Source organism: Aulostomus chinensis, chromosome 9, assembly GCF_037954235.1.
Source record: "Aulostomus chinensis isolate RoL2024-O1b breed Wild chromosome 9, RoL_Achi_v1.0, whole genome shotgun sequence".
In the NCBI taxonomy this organism is placed as follows: domain Eukaryota; kingdom Metazoa; phylum Chordata; class Actinopteri; order Syngnathiformes; family Aulostomidae; genus Aulostomus; species Aulostomus chinensis.
This window is the reverse complement of record NC_141328.1, coordinates 1,760,728-1,772,931: the sequence shown is the minus strand read 5'-3', so window position 1 is coordinate 1,772,931 and position 12,204 is coordinate 1,760,728. Positions and strand designations below refer to the sequence as shown.

At 49.2% G+C, this 12,204-nt stretch overlaps 1 protein-coding gene across 2 annotated transcripts in view; it reads right to left on the bottom strand.

Moving 5' to 3' along the window:
* The window catches only part of LOC147255351 (arf-GAP with coiled-coil, ANK repeat and PH domain-containing protein 3-like), a 61,237-nt gene that overhangs the window by 30,154 nt on the left and 18,879 nt on the right, over positions 1 to 12,204 (bottom strand). For both annotated transcript variants that reach the window (XM_086213015.1, XM_086213014.1), the window contains exons 2-4: positions 5,082 to 5,139; positions 2,857 to 2,976; positions 2,227 to 2,280 (exon numbers count right to left, since the gene is read on the bottom strand). In XM_086213015.1, the coding sequence (XP_086069141.1) occupies positions 2,227 to 2,280; positions 2,857 to 2,976; positions 5,082 to 5,139 (232 nt within the window). The remainder of the gene's footprint in view (positions 1 to 2,226; positions 2,281 to 2,856; positions 2,977 to 5,081; positions 5,140 to 12,204) is intronic.

The window sequence follows — 12,204 nt, the reverse complement described above, 5'->3', positions numbered from 1 at the left end:
AAAACAAACCCTGCTTATATTGATGCTGTGCATTAAATGACTCTGGTATGCTAACACTTCCCATTCACTACCATTCTCTGTGCTAAGCTACGTAATTAGCATGGGTCTCAGCTTCCTAATGCAGCGCAGAGGAAAGAGGAGTCTCTGCAGACGATTGACGAAACACTAAGTTCCTAAATCATCGGCGTGTTCCATCAAGTAGAGTTACTTTGTGTCGCTCCTTTACAGGGTACCAGCCAGGAACAGTTACTGCGAACTCTTGCAAATTCCCTCCAGTCACTATTGGATGTCCAGTACCTTAATTTCCTGATGTACTTAAATCTGGTGTATTTATATCTGTTTCCAGTGACATCATAGTTAAGGCTGCTGTTACCGACATGGAAACTTGTTACATTAATGATCTAATAATCAATAATAATATTAATAGTTATACATAGCCATGTAAGTCAATGTAAATATGTATTTTTAATACTTTCTACTGAAATGTTGAAATATGATTCATCTCCTACAGGTCACTAGTTCATTGCTCTTGGATGTAGTGACAGAAAGGTTCAGTTTTGTGTCGCTACATCAGGGAAGCTCTTGTTTTCTATTGTGACCTTCACTCATCAACACATCGACTTTCCAGCAGAACCCACACGCACGTTTATTGATCAGACGAGAGCACAACAACATACGGTGACCACCACACCCACTGACAGTCGCGCACATCCACACGTATGTAACACGCAGTGACATGTCAAGGTTACAACTGTCTAACGGCTACAGCTAATGCACGCTAGCCTGAGCGACCCCAGCCATTAACTCCGCCGACCTCCTTCTCTTCCATTTGATGTGTGTGTGTGTGTGTGTGTGTGTGTGGGGGGGGGGGGGTGTTTGGGTGGGGTATGGGGGCTGGTTTGTGACAGCACATCTTTGTTACAGATTCAGAAAGGAATGTGTCACACACACACACAAACACACACACACAGAGCAATATACATTAGCGTGGAGCATGCGACTGGTTCAAGCTAATGGACTTCAAAGGGCCTCAGCGGGGCAGGATGGGGGGCAGGATGGGGGGCAGGGGGTCAGAAGCCTTAAAGGCTGGGATGGGAAACGACACCACTGAAGCTGTTTCATGTCAGTGGGTCGATGCGGACACCAGAATACACACCAACTAATCTGAGAGGAAGGAAACACCGCTTGATAATATAAAGTTATAATACTTTTATAATTCACAAGGACTTTTATGAGGTTTTTGGGAGCTGCTGTTATACCTGTGTAAAATACGGCCTCTACTGTACGAATATCCAAGAGGTAATTTACTGTCTCCTGGTTTGTTGAACGGTAGGAACATGAGGTCCATTTTGCAGGTTATGAAAACTAAACTGTTAAATTTAATTTGCATCGTACGCTCCATTTCCACTGGCCAACGTTCAGGCCAACATCTGGCTTTTGTCTGAAAAGGGTTCAGCGGGCGTTAGACACGCCTCTTCATCAGCTCTGACTGGCGTTGGTGTAAACGCTAAACCCGGGTGAATGCGCTTTCTGTGGCCTGCTACGCCAGGACCTGCTCAAGCAGCGGCGTCCTAAACAGGCTGGAGCAAAAGACAGAAAACAGTAAGCACTTCAGCGCCCTCCACTTCCTCCACGCCGCCCCCTGCTACACCATCAAGTCTTTTTAGTTCCAACATGGGACGTGACACAGAGGACAATAAGAAAGGCAGCAGGGTGGGGAGGGAGAGGAGAGGAAGTATACCTGTCTGTCCACGGCGCGCAGGACCTCTTTGATAATGAAACGATTTGTGCTGTAATGGAGCCTAAATATTAGCAGACATCGGGACGCGTGCAGCTGCAGCAATGTCTCTGCGTGTGGACACAAATCATCGCAGTCTCGTACTGAAACGGCAGAGTTTCACAATCCAGAGAGAGAAAGATCCCGGTGTTCGCTGCAGGATCGATATCTGCTCTTTGATCGGGAAATGATCGGCTGCCGGCGGCGGCGTTTTGTCTGGATGTCGCGCAGCTCTGACTAACAAGCACAACACTGACAGTCAAGCAGCAACAAACAGGCCAATCTAAGACGTGTGAAAGAGCGAATCCACGCCACCCCAGTCTGACCCTCGCTGGGGTGCTGACAGGAGGACCAGACCCAGGAGAGACCAGGGCTGCCAGTGACTGTCAGCGTTCCAGGGGGACATTGCGGGGGCGTACGGGGACAGCGTGCGGAGCAGACCGGCTCACCATGTGGTAGTTGATTATTTCCTGGAGGCTTTCCCCACATTTTTCCAGGCACTCCTGCAAAGAAAGCACACATCATCACTTGGAACCGTTTCTATTATCTCCAACCAGACAATATAAATAAATGTCCTGCCCCATTTGCATCATAAGCTGTAACCCCAAATGTGTTTGTAACCCTCAATGGGAGAAAATAAAAAGATTTTCAATACTGAAATAAAGTCCAGGCTGGTGAAAGTCACTGAAGTGTACTTTTGTGGTTATGAGGACTTTTTCTCTTTAACCTTGTACGGGAAAGGGAACTATAATTGCAGCGCTGATTCAGTGCTTTTTTTTTTCCCTTTACAATGGAAACTACAAATTCGAACAAGACTTCAATAAGAAACTCACTATTAGTCAAACAGCTGAAGCCAAGAGGGCTTTTAATAGCACTTAATGTCAGCAGCAATGAAACCAGCAGCGAGCGCAGCCAAGTTCTCAGGCTGATCTGATCTTCACTCGCTAATCTGTGAGTAATCAGGTTCACTCACACACAGACCCCAGCAGACATTCATCAGCCCCGCCTCCAACGACACCACCAAGATGGCAAATGAAAAGAACAGAACAGAGGCGAAGGGAAGTGGATCAGAACCTCACCGAGATCATTTCGTCCTTCTTGCACTGCTGAGACAGATCCCGGATGCCGGTGACAAACAGCTTGTTGGCGCTGACGTACGCTTTCCCAGCCTCAATCATCCCACTGCAGAGCTTCACCAGCTGTACGGAGGACACACAACTGCAGCTCTCAGCAACACAGCCAGCTCAGGGCACTCAGAGGAACAACAAGGCCTGCTTGCCGTAGTCTCCAGAGCAGACAAGGAGATATAAGCCCTCCTCTAGGGAGCTAAGCCTCACGCTAGTTAGCTTAGCACAACGGCTGGTAGTGGGTGGGAAGTGTTAGCATCAGCTAGCTCAGGTCCAGGCTAGTTAGCTTAGTCCACTGACTGGTAGTGGGTGGGAAGTGTTAGCATCAGCTAGCTCAGGTCCAGGCTAGTTAGCTTAGTCCACTGACTGGTAGTGGGTGGGAAGTGTTAACATCAGCTAGCTCAGGTCCAGGCTAGTTAGCTTAGCCCAATAGCTGGTAGTGGGTGGGAAGTGTTAGCATCAGCTAGCTCAGGTCCAGGATGCTGGTGTGTCCAGGAGGAATCCTCCTCCTCCTCCTCCTCATGATCAGTAGCAGCAGTCGCTCTTCTAGTCCTCAACAAACCTTTGGTTTCAAGGTGCCACATCAAATCACTGTGCCCAGTCAGGAAAGTAGTTCCGGTTACATGTCGGATTCCACAACTGCAATGTCTAGTCATTTCAATTTTTAACCTCAGAATGAATGTTACACATTTTAGGAATGCAAACACAGAAAACTTCATTTGAGGAGTTTTGATTTAGATATGCTAACACTTCCCATCCAGTACCATTCATTATGCTAAGCTAACTAGCATAGGCCTCTGCTCCATCATACACAGAGGAGAGAAAAGTCTCTGTCTTCTTGTGGATGATGGAGAATCTGTGTGCTTCCCCCAAAGTTGGCGTGTTCCTCTATCGTTTTCAAACAGGGCTAGAGTGTGTGTGTGTGTGTGTGTGTGTGTGTGTGTGTGTGTGTGTGTGTGTTTGTGTGTGTGTGTTTGTGTGGGAGTATCAAAGGCTCATTGTGTGGAGCAAATCAGGCTCGAATGCAGGAGCTTTGACAATCATCATCATAAGCTGGTCTGGTAGCCACACATGGACCCGGTGGTTCTGGTTTTTCCAGCTGGTGACTTGTAGTCGTGGGTTTGTCTCAGGTGGGTTCCACATGCGCACCATGTCACCAACAAACCGACCGGAGCACATGTCAAAGCGTTAGGCTTCATGTGAATTGACAACAGACACAGTAACTGCACACGTATGTTCAGTGTGCGCCGCGTAGCTCACTGATGCCACAGACTGTCAACAACACGCGCGATATCTGCTATCAGGGCCTTGTTGTCTGGATCCAAGACGCTTATCTTTAGTTCTGAGGCCAGGCTTCTTCTCCCAGCTGCGAACCAGACATGAAACTACGTTTTCATGAATGAAAAAGTTAGAATAGCAGTGCCACAAGTGCAGGTCACTGCTGCGGAGGAGGAGATGCAGCACCAGGCGCCAACACTGCTGAACTCAGCTCTGGTGCCTGCTTCTGTTTCTCTGTCAAAGTTTTTTGCAAATTGTCCACATCCTGTTCCTGCATCATTTGATTAAGTTTTTGAACACTTGAGAACAAAATGTGTGCTTGTGTGTTTATGACCTCCGTTTGGTGCATTTTTAGCTCAACACTTGTACAAATCTAGCGTTTAAAAATGTGATCGAGACTTTGATTTTTCCTTCCTGATCTAATTTCACATATCTTCAAAAGAATTTAATTGGAATCACACACCCAAAGAACAGGGAACTAGCACGTCGAGTGAATATCGCCATAAAGGCCAGTATTTGTACTCTTATCAGAGTTTTGTGGAAAAACTTTTTTCAACTTTTTAAACTTTAGTCGGTCCAATCCAGTGTGAGAATTCTTAAGAAAAGCGCCTCAGTACAGCGATAAACAACTGATCAATAATCTCAATATTGCCTTGTGCAAAGTCCAAATCCCAGGAGATGCAGGATTTACCAAAGAATGTGTAAAAGTCCCATTTGATTGAAGTGCTGAGGTGCTGCAGAGGTCATGTGACTCAGCTCTACCAGCCGGCACTGAAGAACTCAGCCTTGTAGTTCGTTTGTTGTTGTTTATTCATCCCGCTGGTGATAGATGCTCTCTATTAAAGCTTCTGTGTGGGACTGACGGATCACTTTCACAGTGACGACATCGAGCGTCTCACCTTGTCCAGCTTCGCCTCGATCTCCACCACCTCCGTCTCCACCTCATCAATATTTGCCCTGAAAAACAAAAGCAGGACAGTTACAAATGTGTGTGGGGTCCTGTTTTATTGTCAGACTCAAATAAATTCAATCAGGTCACTGAGAAACAGACGTCCTGCAGCATGTGATTTCATACATTCTCCAATCATCAATGAGTGACAGATGAGGCGGGCGTGGGGCGTAGAAGAAGCCAGATGTGTTTGTGCAGCAACAGGCTGGAGGTTTGGGTGTGTTAAAGCTGGCGAGACGCTGATCTGGGACCAGTTCAGCTCTGTCGCATCGTGACAAGACGCAGTGAGGAGACGGCTGGGTGGTCCCAAAACCCCCGATCCAGACGCCTCACCGTCAGTGCCATGCCAGCTGCATGGGGAGCCCACAGACGTCTTCATGAATAAAAACAAAAATACCACCGCAGCTTCTCTGATGACATCATGATGAAGAACTCTCAGCAGGCCCATCCTCAAATGAAGCTGTCACACGTTTAAAGATGCAACTTCAAAACAACAGCAACAAACAGCGATGGTCAGAGACATCAACGGAGACGCAGCAGAGATGTCACGGAATTAAACCGCTGGATTCACCTGGTACGACTGTTCCAAAACTGAAGAGGTTCAGTTCTACATCAGATCCACCAGTAAACACCAGACTGGTGGATGGTGGAGGTTCAGTTCTACATCAGATCCACCAGTAAACACCAGACTGGTGGATGTTGGAGGTTCAGTTCTACATCAGATCCACCAGTAAACACCAGACTGGTGGATGGTGGAGGTTCAGGTCTACATCAGATCCACCAGTAAACACCAGACTGGTGGATGGTGGAGGTTCAGGTCTACATCAGATCCACCAGTAAACACCAGAGTGGTGGAGTCTTAAAAACCTGGGTTGCTAACAAGAGTCTAGAGGAGCCTACAGAGGTCATGGAGGTCATTAAAGGTCATCAAGGGGAAACACAAGAAGCCTGAAGCTTAGTGGTGGTGACCTTGAAGTCACATGACGCTGGTATGGTTCCTTAGGCTAACGTTAGCTTAGCACTGCATTCAGGCTTCCAGCACCATCAGAGGGGTTCATTAGTGAAAACATGCTCCAAACTCCAGTGGAACAATCCCATTCGCTGTTGTGGGAGGGAACCGTGGATGTCCACTTCCTGTTGGACTACAAAACCCATCATCCCTGCAGCACTATGACCACCGACACACAGCAGCATTTCCTTTAGAGGCTCTCAGAGTCACAGTTTGGTCCGGTGCTGTTCATCCTTGCTCTGGTCAGTTCACAGCATTTATCATGTTACACGAAATCAAACAGCTGGCCAATTCCACACATAACAGCTACTTTGATTCGATACCGAGAGACGAACACCAGCACCCCCCCCCCACACACACACACACACACACCAGCAGCTCTGTGATGGGAGTATATGTGGTAGAAATGGGGAATTAGAATTTGTATCTCTGTCTAATCTCTTTCTTTCGGCCTTGGGTGGATTAGCCAGCCGAGAGCTCCAGGGAAGACCCCCCCTCCTCCCCCACGACCAAGGACGGAACCAGGGGAGCAGAGGGGGTCTCACAAAGCGCCACATGCAGAATGGAAACATGCATCAGCTCAATAATCAATACAATATTATTCCACATGTGGACGTGTGCTGGCTCAGATGATCTCCTGCCGACGGCGCCCAGGGGTCAACTCACGCTGACATCGTTCCTGATGCTCCACCGACATGGTAACGCATCAAAAATATAGACGCCAAACGCTCGTTTGTTTCTTAGCAGCAGCTCAGCATGTTTTCTAAAGACACTGACAGTTGAAAAATGACACATTTAAAAGGGACTTGACAACTTTTTTGAAGATGTGCTTGTTTGCTCCAGAGCTCCTCCTCTCCTGTGGAGTGCATGAGAGAGCCCAGACCCAAGGAGACCTGCTGAGCGTCTTACAGAGGGTCTATCTTCTTATCTTGACTCTGGAGATGATGGACAATGAGAGATTTTCACTAAAGATTAGCATGTTTCTCAGAAACTAGCAGCTTTGATCACCCAAACCTATACACACAATCAGCTTCCTTCATTTTGTGGGTCTTGTGGTTTGTTTGTTGTAAATCTGCTACGTGAGCGTCTGCTGTATTTCACTCAGAAACTCATCTGTCTTCTGACCTCATCTACTTCCTGCTTCCGACGTGCTATGAAAGAGGTGACTCATCACATTCAGATGCTTTTACCCTCCATCACAGTTAAACTCCCTGTTTGGGAGTTCAAGAGGCTTTTTAGACGATCGTATTCATTCAAGGTTCCCACACTTTGTTGCCTCTGAAACGTCCGTTTGCTCTTGAACATGAACGGAGAATCCATGTCACAGTTAAGCAGCAGATATTCAACCAAACCAGGGACGGACCACAGAGTTTGATACGACATAAACATGAGTTGAAGTGAATAAACGCTTATCAAGAGTTTGCCATCGGTCAAATTGAACTGAACCACATACAAGCCTGGGGGGGCCTGCTGGTAAGTACTACCAAGTACTCACCAAGTGCAACACTGAGACAAACACAGAAACACTTCATTTAGGAGCATAAAATCACTGCGCTTATCAGGAGCTCACTGGCATCATAAACTGTTGAAGCGGCGTTTGGTCGGGCTGCTGCTGTGCAAGTTGGCGCTCGCTCTCTCAGGGCTGCTGTGAGTGCATCGACCCCGCTGCCTGATCCAGATGTGGAGGCGCCATCTCGGGGGACAGCTGCTGCCGCTGCCCCCCCAGGCTGTAACCCCCACTGCCCTGTCTCCATGCACATGCCTCCAATAATGGATGCACACAGCGCCCCAGGCCCGTAGTCACGGCAACCATCGCCTAAGTGGGCTGCAGAGGTCCCTGATGTGATTGTGAGTTGACCCTCATTCACACCAGGAGGAGCAGAGGAGTTAATAACAGGAGTCACACAGGAGACGAGCATTCACACCTCCTCAGGAGCCACTGAACTCCAGCACATCTCCTCAGGAACGTTGACGCACAGACACACGCTGGGTGGTGCTCGGACAGCTGATCAGAACCAACCAGCATCCCAGGGGATGATGGGAGGGGGGCCGCTGGGTGGTGCTGGCGGAGCACCTGCGCCGCTCTCACTGGCCTCTCAACACCTCTGATCCTCTACATGTGACATGCTACATATGTGTGAGGAGTGTCATGCCAAAGAGAACGCCTCCTTCACTCCAGTTTGTGTGGGGGACATGCAGCTGATGCCAAAAGGGGTGTGTTTCCAGGGCGGATGGAGGCGGAGCAGCCTGGTGGTCCTGAAGGAGCCTCAGCAGGTGGGATGCTGAGTGCACAGCCAGGCCTCAGAGACTGGGTCGGGTTCCAGGGTTTGGATCCTGTTCCTGCATATATTTTCCATCTTCCTTTTTATAAACAATAGAGATGGAAAACACCCAGGGAGGCGAAAATCCCTCCACCGCTAATGATGATGCGTTCAAGATGATGCGTTTATGATGCGCTGCGTGTGTCCCCCCCCCCCAGTGCGAGTCCACCTTGTTTCCAAACTCATGCAGTAATGCCAGAGGGCATCGGTGCTAGCTTTAGCCGTTAAGCTCGTGCCAAACGATCTGTCCACGTGATGTAAATGTCAGCATCAGACGGTCACATGATCGCCAACTCTCACACACTTGATGGTTCACCTTTTTAAAGCATCACCATCTCACTTCTAGTTTGTGTACAATGTGTCATTCCATGGCAACCAGGCTTGGATACTTGGCCAAAGCAAGGCCACACCCACTGACCCTGCAGGCTGCGGACTGCTGGGGGACACTGGGAGGTACTGGGAGATACTGCAACACACTTGGAGATTCCTGGAGACACTGGGAGACATTGGGAGGTACTGAGAGACACTGGGAGACATTGGGAAGTACTGGGAGACATTGGGAGACACTGGGAGAGTGAAGCAGCCCAAGAATAATGAACGATACGAATGAGAAGAGCTGCAAAGCGTCAAGTGATCCTCAGGAATCAGAAGACGGATATTAATCTGCTGGTGGTTGCACTCGTCACGAAGGTTCATCATGGAGGTCCTGAGAGGCTGTCAACGGGACAAGAGGAGGGGGGGGGGGGGCAGGACGACCCTCTCTGTCTGAGGGCCCCATTGTGACAAAGGAACTTCCTGTCTGGGGACATGGCAGCATTTTCTGGGTTTATTGATTGCTTTAGTGTCCTAATTGAGGCTGGTCTGCAGGGCTGAATGGCTCGTGTGTGAGAGTGTGTGTGTGTATCTGTGTGTGTGTGAGAGTGTGTGTGTGTATGTGTGTGTGTGTGAGAGAGTGTGTGCGTGTGAGTGTGTCCCTCCAGCTACGCTGAGCAGCAGCTTGTGCGAGCCTCCTCCTCCAGATCCGTCAACCAGAGGTGACCGATGGATTCAGCCTGATAGTTGATATTTAACAAACTTATCTCTGTAAAATATTAAGTTTTGATGTTCACATTTCCTTGCAAAAGTCTTCATTCACAAAACATCGGGAAAATGGCATAAACTGCTGATGTACTGTCATTTCTTCACCATCAATGAGATGACCAGCAAAAAAATGTGCCGATGTAAATATCAGCCATTGCAGCGACACTGAGCACTGACGTGATCTCAGGCGGCTTCACTCCAGGGAGGAACCGCACCGCTGCTGCAACACAACCTGCTTTTACAAACGTCTAACACCTCGACTGGCGGGATGTCAACTGTCTCCTAACAATCCATTGACTATCACCACATTAGCGCCATCTGACTGATGTCACACGTCAGTTCATTCTTCTCTGCTGCCGTCTGATCTCGTTTCAGGTGCTGTTTTATGTAAATCAATCAATCACAGTGACGACCGCTAAAACGCCGCTGACTGGACATCGACACTTGCAAATGTAGATAATCAACCTGAGTCAGATCTTTGATAAGTTGGACTCAATACTGTATCAATACTGAGTGAACTGTCAGGTGTGTGTGTGTGTGTGTGTGTGTGTGTGTGTGTGTGTGTGTGTGTGTGTGTGTGTGCGCAGGCCACACTCCTCCGGCTGGCGTCACATGTTTACGTTGAGACTACATTCGCCAGTAATCTGGAGCAACCTGACCCGAAGGTGCAGAGTGAGCTCAAACGTGTGTGGTTTACTCTCTCTGACGCGCTCCAGCTCCACCAGCGTTCCAGAAGCCCGGCTTTTCTTTCCACTTGCAGGCCTGGATGCGTTCCTTGCGCTGACGCGGGTCTGCCCTCTGAAAGACGAGAGCTCGGCTGTAAACCGCGCTCCCATTTCTGCACCAGACTATTTTGAGAGTCTCGCTGTCACTGCATCAACCTCAGAAGCCTCCCCGACACTCGCCTGCACCGACATGTCTGCTGCAGCCGTCGTGACCCACTCACGCTGCCGTAACGGCAGCTGGGCGCAGCGTAGGTGAGCTGCGTGTATCACAGGGTTCACATGCACGTGTCAGCACAGGTGCTCGCATCAGTACGGCCGCCATGTACACCAGCCTCACCTCCCCCACCACTGCACCAAACACTTGAGTGCAGCCGAACAGCTGAATGGCAACTATTCGCCAAGCCCCGTTTCTACGGCAACATCCATCCACCCTGGCAGACAGACGACCCTCCAGCCCACCCACGCACTCGCCCAGCCCCCTCAGTACAGACCACCACCAGCTCAGGGGCCTCAAGGGCCTGACGCCGGCGGTGGAGTTCAGGAGAGGACGAGACCTGCAGTCACAGGCTCGAGCCGAACTTCAAATCCCTTTAACTTTGGGGAACTGGGAGTTCGTTTCTCAGTGTATCAGTAATCACTGTTCCCCGTCTTTACACACACGCCACACGCGTGTTGGTGGAGGCTGATGGCGACTGAAGAGTAACACCATCAGGATAATCCAGGCCTTTCAGGGAATTCCCACAGGCACGACATGCGTCGGGAGGCAAACCCAGACGTGAGCGTCATCACGGGCTTCAGATGGTTGTGAAAATAAGATCTGTGTCAAACGTTTATAGGACAGACAAGTTTTGTTTCGCAAGTCTCCAGAAGCTTCCAGCCACAGGTTGGAGTGTGTGTTGTGATTCCTGACGAGAACTCAAGCAGGGAAAACTTGCTCCTGAGCTCAAGACTCACGAACAGACGACGAAATCTAAATGCTGTTAATCATCAGATTAGAGATTAAAGTTCATGGTAAATTCTTTTGAATTGAAGAACAGGTTGTACTGACATAACTCATAGTACTCTTAGAAGTACTACGTTTGTACTCCCCCAGGAGCACTATACGTGTGAAAGAGCAACTCTGGAGCTCGGATGACCCCCGGTTTCTGCATGTGGAGCCCAGCTGAGTTTTCTGCACCGGGTGGTTATCAGCACGTCTCTCCTCCAGAGATCCGTCTGGATCAGGAGAGACAGAATCTGAAGATGAGGGAGGGAGGAGAGGAGAGTCTGTCCAGGCCACCTCTCCAAAACCAACACTTGTGGTGTTGTTCTAACTGAAGGAGATATCCAGTCTGGCGGCAGGTGGAGCGCTCCACCTCAGATGACCAGTTTGAACTTTTGCCCGTCTGCTCCCTCCTCCTCTTCCTCCTCCTCCTCCAACCCTGCCACCCCCTCCAGCATGCTCCTCATGGTTTGGCTGTGTGGTGTTACTCTGTACGCCGCAGACCGCGCCACATAAACCCCTGGGAGGACCGAGAGCCTGAGAGCCCGATGTGTCCCTGCGGCCTCCTCAGGAAGTAGCCCCCCCCGAAATAACACTAAAAAAACAGCGCCAAGAAACACATTTTTAGTGTCAGACACAAGAAGCGAGAAGCCTCTGAAGCTACAAACAGAAGAATTATTCTAGATCTGCAATGGAGGGCTGGACCCATGAGCCACAAGAACCGACCGCAGGTGTCAATCACTCCTGAATCACACGCAGCGTCGCTGTCCTCTCAGGCAGGGCCGTGGGCAGGAGAGACGGTCGATCACATGACTTGCCATGTCCTGTATTTATAAAAAACAGGGCCAACAGCTGACAAATGAATGAATCCATGAATAATTTAGTGACAGACGATCAGATCCAGGATTCATCAAAGCCACTTTCTCTAAAATCTTACGAATCTTGTTGAGTCAAGA